Here is a 19,155-nt window from a genome sequence, read left to right as displayed (position 1 = left end):
TGGGCAGGGCAGCCATTTGAAATAACTTGATCCTTTTCCCTTTCACCTGAACCTACTATTTTTACTCACAAGCACAATAAATTCTAAAGAAAACAGAAATGTTTATAACATACTGTACTGTGTGTTTTATTACAATTCGTTGCATATGTAAATATACCTAAAAGTAGTAAAATTATAATCTCTCTTCAAACACTACTTCAGAAGAAAAATTTAAAAAAAAGGAAAAAAAAAAGAAAATCAAGGTTTGCCTCCAGGGTGGCTCAATAGCCTAAATTTTCATGGTAAAGCAACTGTAACTTAATCTGTTTCTAAAGCTGACCTGCACTTGCATATAGAGGTGAGCTTCCTGCCTCTCCTTCCTCTTCTGAGCTTCTATCCTCTTCTCTTCTTGTAGCCTTTCTACAAGTTGTTGAGGAATATCATGGTCGGTTACAGGCTGCAAAACTTCACCTATAAAGCAGATTTTATGATGTTATTTCAAGATTTACATCAAACAGTTTCTTCTTCATACATGCTTGACTTCCCTCTGATTTGAAGTCAAAACCAACTTCCTTCATCTTTCACTTAAAAACAAGGTTTGATATCATCATGCTTTGGCAAAAGAAGCACTTCTACGACAAACCAAAGTGCACTACTCCCATGAAATATGTATCACAGACTTTTGAATGAAATATTCAGTTCAGAATTTAAAAAATATTTGCCACCACTCCCTTTTTAAAGCATATATGTATCTACACGTTTACAATCAATTTGATTTAATTTCATTAATCAAAAAATCAGTAAATCAAAGCCAACTCCGATGAAGGGGAGAGAATGATGCATCTGACTCCACCATCAGAAGGCTAATTAATTACTTTATTATACTATATTATATGCATTTCATCTAAACTGAAACTGCAAAGCACTCACACTGCACACAACTGCTCACGATGCACTGAATCTCGTGACTGTCACCTGACAGTTGTGACACACACACACATTTGGCCTTGATAGGCCAAAGAAACAAAACACCCTCACTTTGGATAGACAATCTCCATATTGCATTCTACTTTGGCACAACACAGGCACAGCAAGTGATAAGAATTGTGTTTTTCCTTTCTCTGAGGTTCAGAGAATGTGAATCTCAGAAATCATTGTGCCTTGCTTTCCTCTGTGAAATGTGGCAACATTCCATTACCCAAGTCAGTTCACTAAGTCTTCCATCCTATAAAGCACCAAGGTTGAAGCACTTTGCAGGTGCTTTACTGAGCTAAAGGTGACCCACAGCAGCACACACTCTCCAGAAGCGAGAGAGCGGCAGGTCGATCCCGCGGGATCGCTACATTCCCACTGTAAATAAGGCAGCCCTGTTGAGCAGGAACACAGCCAACAATTCAGAGGTAAATCAGCCCTGCCTGCCAGTGCTCTTTGAGCACAGGGAGGACACGTACTGAGCTTGGACTCCCTGATGTAGACCAGCATGTAGGCGTTGGTGCAGTGCCGCACGGACAGGTCGTCGTCGTGGCCGCCGTAGTTGTGCTCGATCGCCTCCTCCTTCGTGCACCTCGACACAACGTCGTCATCGAATTTACACCACTAGGGAGGCAGTTTGACAGAAAGGTGATTTTACACGTAAAAACATGCTCCTGAATGATAAATTAATCCTATTTCTGGCATGTCTTTCAGCTCTTTGAAGTAACTAAAATTACCTTCGAGCGGCGTGACTTTTAAAAGGAAATCTAGTTCAGTATAATTTGTGCTACCTGCTACTTGTGCTCAGCATAAGGAAGTCCATAAATACTAAACCTTTACTGAACATTTTACAGTGAGCACCAAAAGCACAATAATTATTCCAAGAAGCTTTTCTTAAGACTTCAAATATCTAATATTTCTGAAGGAAACATAAAATCTACTTTATCTGTTGTAAAATGAAATAAAAAGCAGAGATGCACAAGACAACCAGTAATTCTTTGTACATCAAGAGCAACATGCATCAAATTTCAAATTAAAACAATAAAGCCAATTAAGAATCAATTACAAATAGTAATAAATTCACAGTAAAATCTGACTTCTACTCTTACTGTGAACAATCATGTACACACAAAACCAGTCACCTCAAGGGAAGAGGCACCTGACCTATAAATGTCTGATCCAATCAAGTCACCTAAACCTGGAACAGTGGGACATACACAAACATGCTGAACTTCTGAGTCACAGAAACACTGGAAATACTCATATTTGCTTTAGCAAAGTTAGCCTCAAAAAAATGCTGGATAAAATCTGATTGCAGAACTTCAACACATACACACACAAGAGAAGGGACTCCCTCAGCTAAAAAGTCTTTTGTCAAAAGCTAAGTGTGTATGAACTCTTCTTTTAGGGAAAGAAAATTCTGAAAATTTGCCCATTATAAAAACTGCAAGCATGCATTTACAACACACAAATCCTTTTAGATGCTTTTCAATACTCACTTTGCCATCGCCCTTTGGATTTAAGTAAACAACATAATGTCCACCATGGTTGTCTCCACTGTGTACTAGAACTGCATGGAGAATGTAATTTGCAGGATCTTTAGGATCTGTTTTTTGCAAAAATTCATCTAGTGGCAACTGTTCAGGAAATTCAAACCTAGTTTCAAAAAGAATGGAGACAATTGTATTTTTAGTTAAGATAGACACACATTTTTAGGCACTATTATGGAACACTATGTGTACTCTTAAAGCAAAGAATAAAAACTGAACATGTTACTGTTACAATGCCACTTCTAACCAGGACATGCTGCATACAGTGGCAGAATTTATACTGTTTAAAAATGGAATAAAAATAAACTTTTCAAGCAGCTCAGGAAAGCATGCCCACAGTAACAAGGGCAAGAGCACTTCAACTGAATTAGAGCTGCTTTGGATTCACTGCATCAAGGCAAAAGCTTTAAAATCTGTTATTTTCTAGCAGACAAATGCAGCTTCCCTAGCAGAGGTACCAATGGACTGAAGCATTACTCAGAAATATCTCACCTTGGTGAGAATGAGATAATTGCAATAAACATTTAGTTTACAACCAACCCTGTATCTCCTCGAGAAATTATCAGCCTCTGCTTACAGTGAGTGGGCAAATGGCTCTCCCTCCATCCATGGAAACAGATGGAGGGCAAGCAGGTAACTCCTTACTCATCCTGCTCACTCTGGTGGCAGCCTAGCCACACACTGCACAAAGGAGCTACACAAGCCATTAAAAGATGCAGGCACCTGTTCATGGTCAAAACAATCACTGTGGATTACTAAACATTCAATTTGTCATTGTGAACTTCAAAGTTCAACCTGTGCACCTTTAGGGGACCTCCACTGTGTGTGACTGCACATGCCTGCCTCAGAGCTTAGGCAAAACCAGGATTTTGGGAAGCTATTTTTTGCTATAATACATTCACAGATCTAAATTCTCAAAACAAAACCCAACCCACACACTAAACCAACCAACCCACTTACCTATCATTTATCTTGATGTTTTGGTCAGTCTGAGGATCATACATAAACCTCATGAGCTGTAGGTGTAATACTGGTGGCAGTGTTAGGAACTTCACACCTTTCTCTGCCTCCTAGACATTTTAAAGGAAACAGAGGGTTGAAATTGCAGGGTTTTTAGCAACTCAAAATATTGTTTGTTGCAGACACTCTTCATATGGACTTTTACAGACTTGACAACACAACGTGCCCCAGAATGATTCAAAATTTGGGTGCAATTTGAGTATCCTAATGCTGCACCAACCTCTCATGAGCTACTCCGGTAACACAAAAACTCAAATTAAATTAAATTTAGGCCACTCATACAAGGATATGTGGACACCTCAGTGTATTAAGAGCAAGTTATCTGCATAAATAAAATCAGGAGAATATGGAGGCAAAAGCTCATTTTTGATTAAATAAGAATTTCATTGCATCCTGCCAACAAGGATTTGGCTACTGTGCTATACCTTCCTAAGAACAGCTAAAGAATATATAGAACATTACTGACAGAACCTGGTATGTCAAAGCTGCAGAAATAAGCTTCAGTAAAACATTATTTACAAAGGACTTCAGCTTACTCCAGTGGTGCAGCAAAGTGCAACTGAAGAGCTCAGAAACACGTGCACACACATAAATGTTTCATTTCCATGGGTTCACTTGGTGTTCTTGCTGAGAATACAAACATGAGCTCTCCAAAGTTACTTTTAGAGCTATGCTGCTTTTTTACTTAACACATGGAAAAACAGACTACTCTTAGAGGAACAACTTCTCAGTCTTGAGATTGGTGGAAAAGCAAACCATTCTAGCAACTGGAAGACTTGGACCTATAAAAATCACTACAAATTAAACTGCTATAAAATCTGAGCTCCATTTTAAGAAACCTAACACGAAATAAGAGGAGCTATAAAAAAAGCTTGTCTAAGACGAAACATTACCAAAATCAGTTGATAAAATCTAGAATGGGTTTTGCAAGATTGTTATTTTATCAAAGATAAAGAAATAAGATTTAAAACCAGGTTTAAAAAAACAATACCTGCAAGCCATGTTCTCCTGCATCATACTTGTTATCACCATCCAACTGCTCCACTGCAACGTAGTCAATGAAGGACTCAAAAACTGAAAGAAAAAAGATTAGGAAAAAATGTAAGTTTACTCTTGCCTGCACAATATTAATCAAATTAAATATTAGGACAGAGGAGTTTGTGTTTGAGTACTTCTGTCCTTACTTTAAGTATAATTTTATATTGTTTAAGAATATCAAGAAATGCACCATATTGCAGAGGCATATCTAAGAATACTAGCAGATTTTAAAATCACACAGCTACAGCTGTCTGCCACAACTTCTCAACTTCACAAGCATCAAGCCAATGTCTCTGTTTGCTGGACTCTCACGCATCCTTTCCCATGCCCAGTTGCTCAGTAAAGAGATGACAAGGGACCCCTGTGATGAGTAGATAAGTCTTTTTTTATCTTACTACTATGGCCAGGTCTAAATAAGAATCTATTTTATCCAAATTCATCATTATATGTAAATTATAGCTACTGTGACAATACCACTGTGATCACCATGGTACAGTCTTATGACACCAGAAAACTCCTGAAGTTCTTAGAGTTTCATGAAAAGATACCAGTGAGAGAATGAGGGAGAAAGAAGCAGGGAAAGGAAATGGAATAAGGAAAAAAAAGAAATGTAATGCAGGCAGAAACATACTCTGCATTGAAAATGTTTTCTATAAGTTGTCCTAAAGCACAGATTTCCAACCACTGTGCACTAACAAATCCATTTGAAAATAACAGGCACTGAATTTGTCCAACACGCTGAAGTACAGGATGGGTGCATGTCACAATGTATCACTTACTGTTTTTCTTTCCCTTTATACTTAGCTGGATGTCATAATAATCTTCTATTCGTTCAGACCGATAGTCCACGTGCTTGCATTGGATATAAGACTGCAAACAAAACCAAAACAACACCGAAGTTCAGTTTTATAAAAGTAACCAGAGCTAATATAAATTATTTTTGAGAAAGGTATAAAATACATACCACCATCTTCCCTCTGAACAATTTAGGGATAGTGCCTTCTACACATGTGCCTTTCATTTTATTTTCCACATTATCAAGCAGCTGAAAGAAAAATCAGTTTTCACACAAGATAAACTTGCAGTTTTTAAATTTATTCATCACACACACATGACTACTTAACTGATTAGATGCTAAGTCACTTTGAGAGAAATGAAATGTTAGTCTATTTGTACTGGCATCTCCTTTCTAGTTCTTTAAATCCTCCTCCTTCCCCTAAACTGAGGGCTACTCCAGCTACTCCACTCCGAGTCTGGAAACCCCCACAGATGTAACAATGCATTTCATCTTCAAAACTGTACTTCTCTCCATGGCTATAAAAGTACCACTAGCACATGTTCCAGCAACTTTCAAGCTTCACTACTCTTTAAAAATTCCTCACCCACAAAAGGCCACAAGCAATCCCATTCTTAAAGAGAAACCAAGGCAAAAACTCTTGCCTTGAGTTAAATTAATCAGAATCACTATTACTCTGATAGTTCCTATACTATATATATTTACACACACAGAATATCAAGAGAAATTTATACATCACAGACCAGCAAGAAATAGTATAAACATACCACTCGACATAATTCCTGGACATCATGTTGCATGAAGCTGTCTAAAGTTTCCCACCTTTGTAAGGCAAATAAATAAAAAAATTACTAATTAAGGAAAAAACACCTGAAAAGACATTTTTTTATTTCTTTGCAGATCAACACTGTAATACACAGCAAGCTGTACAGACTGAGATTTAGGACTGACTGATGCACAGGTTCTCCAGCTGTGTAGGAAGAAGGGGCAGGGAACTTGAGGGAGATTTTGGCAGCTGTTCTGAGCTCACCCCACTTCTCCTGTGTGAGACTGGGGCAAGGACAGCAAAGGCTCTGAGTGAGGAGACCACAGCCAGGCTGTTGCCTTTCCAGCCTCAGTTCATGCCAAAAAACTCTTAAATAAAGGCTTGGGGGCAATTCAATGCCATCAGTTTCCACAGCAGGTTTCCAGCTGCCTCTCTTCTGAGGGCCCTTCAGGGGCAGTCAAGTGGTGTTCAGGGATTATTTCAGCACAGGAAAGGAAGCAAATGGATTTATAGGAAAGACTGGCTCCTTTGTGCTCATCTAAACAGTTAATCTTCGGCATGCAGTAACTGCAAGGAGGCATTCAGCTTTCTGAGCTGTCCATGTGCAAACAGGGTGTGAAAGCAGGGGTGAGGGCAGCAGGATCTAAATGCCTCACTGCCAGCATGGCACACTGCAGTGAGGGTGTTCAGCACTCCTGCCTTCAATAAAACAAGAAGCACAAAGTGTTTCTAGGTTCAGCATTAAATACACCTGTGAGAATGTAATTTCAACTCAAGAAAGCTTTTTAAGTTCTAAGTCTCTGACAACTTTTTTTGCAGCAGTCACCACTCCCAGCTGTATAAAGTGAACTGTGCTGACTGTAGGCTCCAGGTTCAGTGTGATGCTCCACCCTGGCCCTGGAAGCAGCAGCAGGGTGATCAGGAGCAGTGCTGACTTTATCCTCCCTCCCACTCTCTTCTCACTGACTCACCCCCACTGTCACATGGCAGCAAACTAATCTCCCAAGTGTGCCAACAACTGTGTGGGGTCCACATTAAACAAGCTGAATCAAGTGGCCTGTCAGATAATCAAGAATAGAAAATAATGCCCTGACTCTCTAGGCTTCAAACACTAGCCAGCTCATAGGACAAACCAAAGAAAAAGGTCATACACTAAAATTAGGATAAAGAAGGGCTCCTTCAGACATGGCATCATTTCTACTTAAAGAAGTCAAACCTAGAAATTCACAACACTCATAAAAAGTAATACCCTAATAATACCTGAGCACCCAGGGCTCACAAGGCCAAAATCCCCTCTTTGATTCAATGATGATGGAAGAGGGAAACCTGAATCTCCAAACACATTCTAAAATTCTTTTCCAAGAACAAAAGCAGGCACGAACACATTTTTAAAACCCTGCTGTTGGATACAAAATTAAGCACCTACAACACTCTTGGGAAAGGCCTCTTCAAGGTACTGACTATGACACAGTTGGGATCTTAACTGGAGATGAAATATTTACTCTATCACCAAGTAACAGGACAGTAGGAGCACTGATACACCAAATATACAATTTGCTAGTAGGAAGAGGGTATGGCCAGATAAACAGACAACACTGAGGCTACTGATTTCCTTTTAAGATTCCCCTAAAGGGGAAGAGTCAAGGTTGTCAAGACACAAGGTTGTAAAGAGGTTGTTTTAGGAGAGAGCACAACTACAGGTTGAAGCAGCAGATGCAGGATGAACAACTGTATGAAAAAGATGATACAATGTGTACTTTGAAATAAGATATGTTCCTAATGTGTTTTGAAATAAAACAGGGCTTGTCAGTATTACTACAAGACTAGCCTATAAATACAGTGAGCAAAATAAAGTATTTCAGAATGGATTTTAATTAAATCCTACTCCGCACTTACAAGACATGCAAAGAGAAGACTTGTAAAGGTTATAATAATGTTAATCTTTCTGTCCTAACTTGTGTCTTCAGTGTGTTGTAGGAACATGTTACAGCAGCCATCAATGTTCAATGGACATGCAAATAACTGCTATTGCACTAATTCTAAAACAGATTCCATTTTAAAAGACATTAACAATACATGAACTGCAATGTTTCAATGACTATTTTCTTTAAATTCTACTTAAGTCAAACGCATCACACAATGTTCAGGTAAATGATAACCCTGCTTTTAACAGCTCTGTTTCTGTACCATTCCCCTTCCCAAAAAATCTGACTTTTGGATCAACTGTCTTTAATACTGGCTACAAATAAAATCCTATGCAAGTAGACTACAGAAAGTTAACAATTAACACCATGTTACATTAACACTTCTCTGCACCTCTCTAAAAGTAACCTTATTAAAATATGATCTTTTAAAAAAAAGCTTTATGAAGCCCAAGTTCAATAAACAGTCGAGGTTTCTGAAACTTACCCAAATGATTTTGTTAGCTTTTTAGTTCCAACTGGTTTGTCACTATGTTGCAGCTCATAAAACACTCTTTGCAATGCTAAAGGAACACTTTTGGATGAATCATCTCCTTCTGTGGGCATCATGTACACAGCCTGAAAAAGCATTTAGTTCAATTAGTATCAGAAAAGTTTATTGCTCATCCTGTTTAATGCATTCTTTCCTCTTCAGTGACTTCCTTCATAGAACTCAATTTAATCAACACTTCAAAAAAAGTCTGAAAAAAATCTTGTACTGTAGTGCAAAAACATTAATTGTCTGGAACAACTCTTCCTAGAGCACAGTGGTTAGAAAAATGTGAACAACAGATTCCATTCATAGTTATTTTAGATAAGTAGCTCCCTTATTCCAGCCTAGAACAGCAAATGCACTAAAGCATTTAACACCTTCAAACACCTTCTCATGCCCAGTATGTCTCTGCAATCATCACAGTCGGACCAGATATAGCAGTCAATACCACAGACTTGAAAATAACTGGTTTTATGAAAAAGCAACCACGTGAAACCATAAAGGGCAACAAGTGAACAAAACCAGAAATGGTCCACATGGAGAAAGATGTCAGAGGAAGCTCTGAGAGTTCCTGATTCATTCATTCATTCCTACTTAACGTCATCACTGTAAAGCAAATAAACAGCTTAACAATTCAATTCACTGATTATACTGACCTGGGAAGGATTGGGAACAAAGAAATTACACAAATAAACCAAACAGGGATTAGCAGAGTTCAATAGTCACTGAGATGAGATTTACTTTTTAAAAAGTGTACAGCAATACATCTAGGGGAAAGGAAGAGCAAACAAAAGGGAGATGTTCATTTGAGAAGTGTAAATATAAAAAGGAACAGACAGCCCTGGAAGGAGATTAGGCAACAAATGAAACTAAAAAAGCCTCCAATATTAAGCAGCATATGAGAAAATAACCTGTTAAAACCAGAGAAATTACCATCTGAATTTCTGCCTGTGAAACACCAGGGAATGATCTGTTTCTGAGAGTGAAGTGCGGAAGCGGACCTGGGTGCATTTAAGATTTTTTATTTAATTTTCAGAAGTTATCAGTCAATAGAGATGATCTAAAACAGAATCACGAACACAAGTAACTTCCAAATTTTATTCCTCCTCAGTTGCAAGTCTCACTTTAGTAGTACTTACACATATGAAGAGGAAGCCTAAATAAAAATTTGAAATTTAACAACTTCCTTGCTCCACTTTGAGATTTGCTCAAACTTCTTTTATAAATTTTATAAATTGAAGCAAATTGCATCTTCAGTTTTATCACTGGCAACAGGTTTTAACTGTTGAAACTCAATAAACCTTCAACTTTTGTAATGTGTTAAGCACTGCTTCGAGAGTTTCTAGTGATGCAGTCTGGAAGAGAACTCTGTAGGTTCTGATATCTGTCTCTGCCTACAGGTGCCAAGTTCAGACTGGGGTCCAGTTGCTCAGGATCAGACCCAGTTAAATTCTGAGCATCCCCAGGAATGGAGATCTCACCACCTCTCCATACATCCCAATGTAAAGCTGGACTACCCTGATGATAATTTCCTTCCTAAAATCAGAACATTCAATCTCAGAACAACTCAAATAAGCTAATAAAGTAAATAATTTCCCATTGATTTATTTTTATCATCCAAATGCAGAATCCCAGTTAACCAGGTTGATCTGGGAAAACCTCAAATATCACTAGATAGAGTTATACCTTCAATTTCACAAACAAAAGTTATTTTTTGCTTTAAAATATCAACACCAGAACAAGTCAGCACCTTGAAGAGTCAACTTTAAACCTCTTCCTGTACCCTGGTTTATGAACCTTTTTAAGGGTAGGTGTCACTTGCTAATGGTAGGAACAAAAGTAGTTAAATGATCAAGCCTCAGATCTTCCAAAACTCTATCATCAGTCTCTAATAACCTTTTTGAACATCTTATAAATGCTTTTTAAAAAACAAATATATAGATACTTGCTATGTTAAACAAATAGAAACAAAGTGTGAAAATCAAGTCATGAAAAAATGCAAATATAGTCAGTGTTGATACATTCAAAAAATAAATACTAATATGCTAACCTACAGCAGGCTAAAAATCAATCTTGTGATTGACTCTTCCTTCAAAAATGCATAAACTGGAGTTCAGAATACCTTGATAATTAATCAAAATCAAATCCTTTGCCTTTAGTTCCCAATTTTTAAAATGTTTTTCTCATATACCATCTGGACAATTAATTCCCTTCCTATATCTCTCAAGTAAAACTCAAACAGTAATTTACAACTTACTTATAATTACTACATTCCAGTTGTCATTGAATAAAAACACCAGTTTTACTTCTTTGGAAATTCTACATGTGTTATGACAAAGCAGACATTTAACGCAGCCTTTCTTGGCTCTTCATTCTGTTTCTGTATTTAGGTGATATTGGAGCTCATTTCTCTAAGTTAAAGTGTTTCTCCACACTACCATTTTTTAAATATTATCCTCTTCAAAGCTTTTTTTGCCTTATCCTTCCAGATTCTGAAAGCTTGACCTCATGATAAATGAGTGAGGCATTCTGATCCATGTAAAATAGCAGGGTGTCTCATTTAACACCTGAGAAGTTCCCTCAGGAAATGAACATTAAAGAGGGATAGGAACATGTACAGGCATATTGAGAGATTTGAGAAAAATTTTAGATATTTATATAATAATAGAATGCTACAGGTAACTTTGAACACATTGCTTAAAATCAGGAATTACTGAAAGGAGGGAAATAAATACTGTGCATGGAATTCCAAGGTTAGGTAAAATATATTGGATAACTTGAAAAGAGCCAGATCAGGGTGAAATGGATGAGCATTTATTATTTTAATGTATTTATACAGACATTCTGTAATGTTCTTATGAGTTGTAGGGACTTTTACAAGGGAACCAGCAGAAAGTTTCAAAATGCCCTGAATGCAGCCACAGGCACCAAAGGGACACCTCAGGTATCAGAGCCCAGGGTGACACCTGGACCCTCTGGGAAGCCACCCCTGCCCCTACTGGAATAAGCACACATTTATCACTCCCAAACAACAAATAACAATGTGCTCTAATGTCAAAGCTCCTTTCTTTGTTCCCTGCCACTGAAGCCACCTCTTGTTGCTTAAGAGGGAGGTCTCATTTCCAACCAGAGCCTCCCATGTGCCATGGGGAAGCAGAGCAGAGAAGAAAGGAGCTCTCCATCATCCTCACCCACGCTTCCCCAGGGCCTGACTTGCCACAGGGATGTGCCTGCCTTTGCTATTGTTCATTGCTTCCCCAGCTCTGCTCCTGACAGCAGCTCCTCTGTGAACAAAGCTCAAGTAACAGCAACAGAAATCATTGTTTCTTCCAAGGAAGGAGGATTCACTGAAATTATGGAAATGGTGAAAAGCAAACCAAGGGTACTGCAGGTTTTGTTTTATTTTACCTTGGTTTAAGAAGAACAAGTTTGAACAAAGTGAAAACAAAATTGTAAAAAATACTTTTTTCAGACAAGGAAGCAATTGATTCTTCCAGATCTGTACCAATGGAGATAAGTGCTAAAGCTGTCTAAAACTGCCACTGTTTTTTTTTCATCTGTTCTGTTTGAGGGGCTTTGAAAATCTGAGGAATGAGCAAGGAATTGAACATTCCAGCTGATGTCCAGGAACACTTCCATAAAAGAAACTGCAGCTACCAACTCTATAAATTAGGTTTTCTCACATGGTCACTACCCAGATATTAAGAGATGCTGAAAGTTGCTTTTATTTTGGGGCTGGGGAAGAAGTGCAGGAAATGCCTGGTAAGATCAGTTCAGTTGAAACCAATATGTATTATAAAAAGAATTCCTTCTTCATTCTTTCATGGTACATACTGATTTAGTGGGTACAAGACAGTCTTGAAACTACTCAACTGCATTAGATGGAGCTATTACAAAAACACTTTTTTTTCCTCTCAAGAGCAGAGTTATCCAAAAGAGTAAAATGCACAAACATTGAGTGCTGAGCAAAAAGAACAGGCACTATAATGAGTGATAAACTGAATGAGTAAATTATACCTCCTGCAAAAAAGGAACAGGTGCATCATGTCAAACAAGTCAAGTATTTATCTGTTGTCCATGGCATTAGGAAGATCTCAGTTACATTCTATTGGAGTTTGAAGTGTTATTTTTCTTTTGCAGTGCTTCAGAGTAAACAGCATTACAAAGAGAAAGAAGAAATGCCAACTGGGACACCTACCACAGGGATATAAAAAGTAAGATGGTGGGAAATTACAAACAGTGGAAAGCAGGTACATCAAAAAGGGAAAAGAAAGCTTAACTGAACTGCAACTAGTCTACATAAGAGAAAGTCCAAGTTAGAGCAGTTCATTTTCACTAAGAGACAGACAGTAAGTGCAGAAATGCACAGATGGATGAATTAGGATCAATAGGAAGCTCCAATACACTGAATAGTGCCACGTTGTTTTTTTCTCCAAGTACATTCCCTCTTCTAAATAGCCACCTCCAATATCCAGTCACCACTTCTGTTTTTAATCCCAGTAAGGGTCCTGCACAATTTTAAAGTTATACATTATCTAGTGTATTTTATCCTGGCTTGAGATGAGATATTTATTAAAAAGGTATTTAAAGAAGTTCTTTGCAGCAAAGAAATAACACCTACAGTAAACAAAAAAATATTACTAAAGTAAATATAAAATTATGTTGTTTGAACTACTGAAAATGTAATGTTTTGCATCACTACAGAATGGCAGCCATAATAACAAAAAAATTCTGCTGCATATTAGCAATTTCAAGATGGAGCAAATGTGCATCTTTGTGCATTGTTTATGGGCTGAGAGGTCATAACTCCCTATTTTAAGTATTTCAGAAAAGGGAAATTGTTTCATCTTTTATCTTCAAGGTTAAACTGCTTTCCCTGCCCCCAGCAATTCCTAGCAATATTACCATATAATACAGAATACAGAAACACCCCCTAAGCTCAGGTGCTCTTCTTCAGGTGCTCTGCCTGCTTCCACAGAAGACAAAAGCTTGTGTTCCACAAACTACAAAAGGAAGCTTCCTGTACTCTGCCTGCAGTAAGACATGCATCACCATGTAAGTCACAACTCTCTGAAAGGATAAAGGAGGCAAAAGGATCACAAAGGTCTGTTTTGAAGCATTCAGAAATGCTAATTAAAACAGCCAATGTTATAATCTCATGTTCTTTCATGTATTGCTTACCTTTCGTAGCTGATTTGTGAAAAATAAAGTCTGTAACAAACTGTTCATGTAACAAGTTGCTCCCTGGTTCTTTAAGCCAACATATCCTGTGTGCTTCTTTGAATCCCACCTAGAAAATAGTTTGTGGTTAAAAACAAGGAAGTTCTGTATTCCAACAATAAAGAGTGTTTGTTCTAAGGTAGCTGCTGGTAGGTATCAGCTACTCTCCACTGCTACTGAAGGTTCAAACTCCACTCCACTGCTGCCTGCCAGTAACAACAGGCTTTGCAAATAGATGCTTAGTGATTTTATTACCTTTTTTTTTTTTTAATATGTTCTATATGGCAGAAAAATGATGTCCTGTGAGGGTGTCCTGGAGCTCAGAGCTGTACTTTTAAGGGCAAGTCTGCACCTCTGTACATCCCCATTGTTTACAAGTGCCATGAAGGAGAACAACTGACATGAAGCAGTTTTACAACAACTGTAAACCAAGGCAGGTTACACAGCACTTGGCTGCACCTGAAACCCCATCAGTTCCCACACCACAAATGCTCAGGCCACAACTGCAGAGGTGTTCAATCACAAACCAACTCACACAGAAGCTGAGCTCCACAGCATTTTGCTGAGTAATGCAAACAGAAATTTAAGCTATATAAAATCTCTGTGACTATGAAAAAATTGCCATGTGAGAATTCATCAACTAGTCGTGACAAAGTGAGAATGTCTGATGGGAGCTACAAATGACAATAGCACAGAATACTTGAATGATCACAAGCAACATAAAAATATTAGAATTATATAGAATATAAGAATTTTTGACACTGCTTTGTTTTTAATCAAAGACACTTACGCTACTCCATGTGGAGCATCTGCTTGAACATAGACTTCAAAAGTAACTTTGTCCTCTTCTATAAAGCCTTTTTCAGGATCAGTAACTTCCTGTAAAACACCAATGACACAGGAACATGAAAAGTGGAACATGCAACATGGCTGCAGTAAAGCATCCTGTTAGACACCACTTTCTAATTTCCAAGCCTGAGTTATCAGTAGTAATAAACTGAAGAAGAAAAACTGAAAAACACCAAAGCAGTTGTTTTACAGTTTACTAGATTTTAATTCTTTTTTTAGTGTCTCAATGCAGAAAACTTGTTCCTGCCTTTTAAGATTTTGCAGTAGTTTTTTGGTTTTCAATGATGTAAGAGTTGGTAATCAAATGTTCTGCTTCTTCTGGACAATATTCCAAAACCTTTGCAAATGCTTAAAAAGCTCTCACAATTCAAGAGAAACCTTAGTAGTACTATCAGGGCATTAAACATACATGTACATATACAGAAAGAACACAAGGAAATGCAAGCAAATTTATGCTGCTTCAGAATGTCAGTGACTATCACCTAGTGATAACAAAACACAATCAGCCAGGCATAAAACAGTAATGAGGGAATATTTAAATTACAACATAAGTAAAAGCACTCTTAAAAAATCAAGTTAACAGAGTAAGAAACTGAAAATAAATCTACAGCAATGATAGAAAAAAACCAACAGCTTGGGGAAAAATCCCTTTGCTATCAGCATGTCAGTATGCAGGAGGACAGGTACAAAACTGCTCCTACCTAGCAATAGATTAATAGATGTCCAATTACTTACACTCCAGGCCATGAAGTTAGAAAAGCCCCAGTCATTCTCCTTGTGAAAGAACAAGTGACTAATACGACGACTGAATGATTTTTCATCATCCTTGTAGTTTATTATCTTGAGAACTGCTTGTGCATGACAGGACCATGACCTATAAATACAGCAGAAACACTTGAAACTCTTTCAAAACCAAGCTTTTTATAGCAAGTTACATAACTTTTTTTTGTTAGAAATTTTTGGTTCATTACTTTCACACATCTGATTTTTTTTTCTTATTAGATGTTAATTGTTATTGAGGGCATGAACCTCTGGGGCTTTCTGAAGCCACATTATGAAGCTGGAATGGAGATTTTCTTATGGCAACAGTGTTGACAAGAAAGTGTGTCAGTGGTTTGCAGGTTGTTTAAGAAGCTGAGGGCTCCCCCAGGTGAGTTAGTTCTGATCTGCCTCACTGCACAGGGATGGGCAGCTCCAAGTGCTCTTGGTGTCTACAGACAGGGAGGTCTCAGCCTTTGGGAAGCAAAGGATGAGGAGCTTCTACCCTCCCTCCCACGAGATAAACTCCCCAACACTAATTGTCCCAGCAGCACTTCTTCATGACCACTGTGTTCAAAACCACCACTTGTGCAAGGCAATCAGTGTGGACACAGCTCAGACCAGGTCCTGTCACTGCCTCATGCACTGGCACTTCTTGCTCAGCTCCACCAGCTGCACCTTGGTTGGTACTTCTGAAGATCACCCTTTTCTGTAAATGCTTGGATGTGAATCACATGGCCTGTGACTTGTTAATACACTTGTAACTTTTTCTTTACATTCTGCCCTGAACACTCACCTCTAAATTATAAAAATGGTGAAGAAGTAGAATTTATTATTCAGAGTAAACAACAAGCTTTGTGAGGTTCAGTGCCAGAATGGAGTTACCCTATTGGAAATGACACCTGACAGGTCTGCACTCTCCCTGGATAAGCTACAGGAATGCTCCAGAAATTTGTAGTTATCTTTTTAAATTTTTCTGTTATTTCCAAAAGTGGTCAAAGGTAGTCAATGTTGATCAGCGTGCAGGACCCCAAGAACACACACATGTTCAGACCTTTCTGGATGAGTGATGGACTCCACTTAAGGAGAGCACTCATGCCCTGCTCTGCCTGCACTGGTAGCAGTTACCTGCTCACACGCTTCACAGGGCAGCATTTATAGCTTGGCATGGATAGAGAAACTCCATTTTCATTTGAAATAAACCCAGAACTCTTTCCATGCCAAGAAAACTGTCAGTCAAGGGCTTCTCCTTCAGCAAGCATAGATCTAAATTCTACCATAAACTTCTAGTCACACAAGCTGACTTTAGCTCACCCTAAAGAGGGGATTATTCTTATGCTTTGAGATTCAGAAAGGTGGGGGGTAAAGGGCACTCAAACCCTTGCAATTCTTTCCTCTGACAGAAAGCAAGGGTTTGTTTGTATCTCTTGCAATAGATTAACCAGTATCAAGGGAGGAGCTGTACAATAATTAAAAGGCTCTTACGTGGAATCAGACTCAGCATTGCACTGAAGGAAGAATCCTACACTCTTCTGGTGAGGTCTGTCGGGGTAGAGCCGAGGCATCACCATGATCTTCCACGGCAAATTGCGAACGAAGCACGGCGGGCTGAGCACTGACTCACTCAACCTGTTGAAGCGTTCCACTGTAAACTGAAACGTGGCTTCTGATCGCCAGCTGGTATCTGTAACACACACACAGCATGGCTTCAAACACCTCACCTTCCTCACTCCAAAATGACCAACATCATGGAACATGAGCATGTTTCATGTAGTGGAATATTGGCAGCAACAAAAGCATCCCCATCCCACAGGACCTAATTACTGATATCTCAATTTTTTCATTTTGAAAAACACTGCAACTCCATTCAGGCAAACATGGCACTGCAAGACACATTCCTTTTGTACACTATTTCCTCCAATGCTTCTTTGGATTTGTTACCACTCTAGCTTCTTTTAAAGCAGCAGGTGCAGTAAGACAGAGACATCAAATGCTCTACAACTAAATCACAGCCCACTCTAACTCTTCTTGTTGTGTAGCATCTCCACAGCCCAGTTTAAGTCACTTCTCTGTGTGAACCCATATGCACAATGGAGTTTCACAATCTGTTCAAATGCCCATGTTGATATCATGTCACCATTTAGTTGCTTTTGGCTTGCAATAGTAGATTTAAAACAGATGAATGCCAGAGGATGGTTGTTGGAGTTCTGTAAAATTGTATCAGTTTGCTGAAAATCAGCTCAAGAGTAGGGTCCTGTTTTCTTTATGCTATGCAAAGACTTTGGAGATTTTTAGTGGTCTAGCAATAAGTTAAATGAGACTATTTTTTTTTCAAAGAGCTTATTTTGACACACACAAATAAAGTAATTTTGCCTTCTTCCCACATACCCAGTTCTTCACCTACCACAATCTGTTCTGCTTCTGTAGTACACAGCTATAACAGGGTGCTGGAGACTGTGACAGATTCAGCAAGGCACAAGGCCAGGCTCTCTTTACTGTGACACGCCTCATATTGCACTCAGAGAAAAAACCTGCAACTTATCCCAACAACTTGACAGGCCAGGGATGCACAAGACACTGCCATGGTTCCAGTCTGACACTGGTGTAACAGGGAATCCTGGCTCTAAGGAGGTTGTATGAGCACACCCATGGTCACCCTGCTGCTCTCACTGCACCCATGGGGGATGCACAACCAAAGATGTGTCACACATGCAGTGGCACTGAAATCAAACAGCACTGAGGGACAACACCACCGAGGTAGAAGTCAGAGTGTGAGCTGTGACAAGGCACAGAGTACAGCAAATGTGTCCCTGCCATACAGGGACAGCAGAGGTTTACTCAGCTTGGCACAGCACCAGACACAGCACTGAATCATTTTTCCAAAACACAGGTGAGTCCTGATTGCTACCTTAATTTAAAAATGGAACACTCTTGATTACAACATGCAACAGGGTAAAGATTATACATTTCATACAGAAAATTACCAAGTTTTAGCCACAACTGCTAGGGAGCTAGGACAGATTTCATTCTTCTCCCTTGTGAAGCAGTTTTCGAGCAGTTGTCCTGCTCCTGAACTGCAACACAGAATATTTTTTGTGTATGGTCTGACAGCCCCAAGCACTCCAATTATCTCTTGGAGGTACTACAGCCCAAATCTGCTTCCTGTCCCCTCCACTCCTGCAAAGACCTTGGTGTTGCCCTGTGCTGTCAGCTTCCTCAGTAACATGAGAGTTCAAAGGATTACTTTCTCCTTTTTCCCTGCCTGGAAGTGCAGCTAACTACAGTCTGTCACCTACTTATAAAATGCTCTCTTCCCAGTTTCACTACTCACTGCCCGTTGACAGAGTGAAGAGCTGATCCTCTACACCCAAGAACCCGACAGGCTGCAGACAGAGGAGCTCTAACTTGATCTGCAGCCAGCATGAAACAAATCTGTAACACACTTATTTTAAAATCAGTCTTGTATCACACGTGTATCTCAAACCAACTTGAGGCCACCTCCCTACTCACAATCATGATATCAGTGCTTCTGGGCTCAGCCTGAGCTTCCAAAAAACGAGCCAAGTTTGCTTTCTGCCTCCTTTGATGCAGCTTTCAAAGCACTTCAGCACAAGGATGCAGCAGTGCTGCTACAGTGTCAGCTAAAAAATGCAGCCCACGCAGCATCTGCAGATGCTTCAGAGGAAGTTTGCCTGTATTTCTTGGTTTCTTTTCAGAAAAGCCTGTGCATGAGAGCTCACCAGGGAATGGGA

At 39.0% G+C, this 19,155-nt stretch overlaps 1 protein-coding gene across 2 annotated transcripts in view; it reads right to left on the bottom strand.

Moving 5' to 3' along the window:
• USP7 (ubiquitin specific peptidase 7) overlaps positions 1 to 19,155 on the bottom strand; it is a 68,029-nt gene that overhangs the window by 15,189 nt on the left and 33,685 nt on the right. For both annotated transcript variants that reach the window (XM_063171093.1, XM_063171094.1), the window contains 13 exons: positions 16,889 to 17,087; positions 15,380 to 15,518; positions 14,586 to 14,674; positions 13,757 to 13,865; positions 8,531 to 8,661; positions 6,123 to 6,177; positions 5,524 to 5,604; positions 5,339 to 5,429; positions 4,513 to 4,595; positions 3,462 to 3,571; positions 2,451 to 2,607; positions 1,431 to 1,575; positions 320 to 450 (listed from right to left, as the gene is read on the bottom strand). In XM_063171093.1, coding sequence (XP_063027163.1) covers positions 320 to 450; positions 1,431 to 1,575; positions 2,451 to 2,607; positions 3,462 to 3,571; positions 4,513 to 4,595; positions 5,339 to 5,429; positions 5,524 to 5,604; positions 6,123 to 6,177; positions 8,531 to 8,661; positions 13,757 to 13,865; positions 14,586 to 14,674; positions 15,380 to 15,518; positions 16,889 to 17,087 — 1,520 coding nt within the window. The remainder of the gene's footprint in view (positions 1 to 319; positions 451 to 1,430; positions 1,576 to 2,450; positions 2,608 to 3,461; positions 3,572 to 4,512; positions 4,596 to 5,338; positions 5,430 to 5,523; positions 5,605 to 6,122; positions 6,178 to 8,530; positions 8,662 to 13,756; positions 13,866 to 14,585; positions 14,675 to 15,379; positions 15,519 to 16,888; positions 17,088 to 19,155) is intronic.

The sequence above is a fragment of the Melospiza melodia genome, chromosome 18 (genome assembly GCF_035770615.1).
Source record: "Melospiza melodia melodia isolate bMelMel2 chromosome 18, bMelMel2.pri, whole genome shotgun sequence".
NCBI classification, from domain to species: Eukaryota; Metazoa; Chordata; class Aves; order Passeriformes; family Passerellidae; genus Melospiza; species Melospiza melodia.
This window is presented reverse-complemented; position numbering and strand designations above follow the sequence as displayed.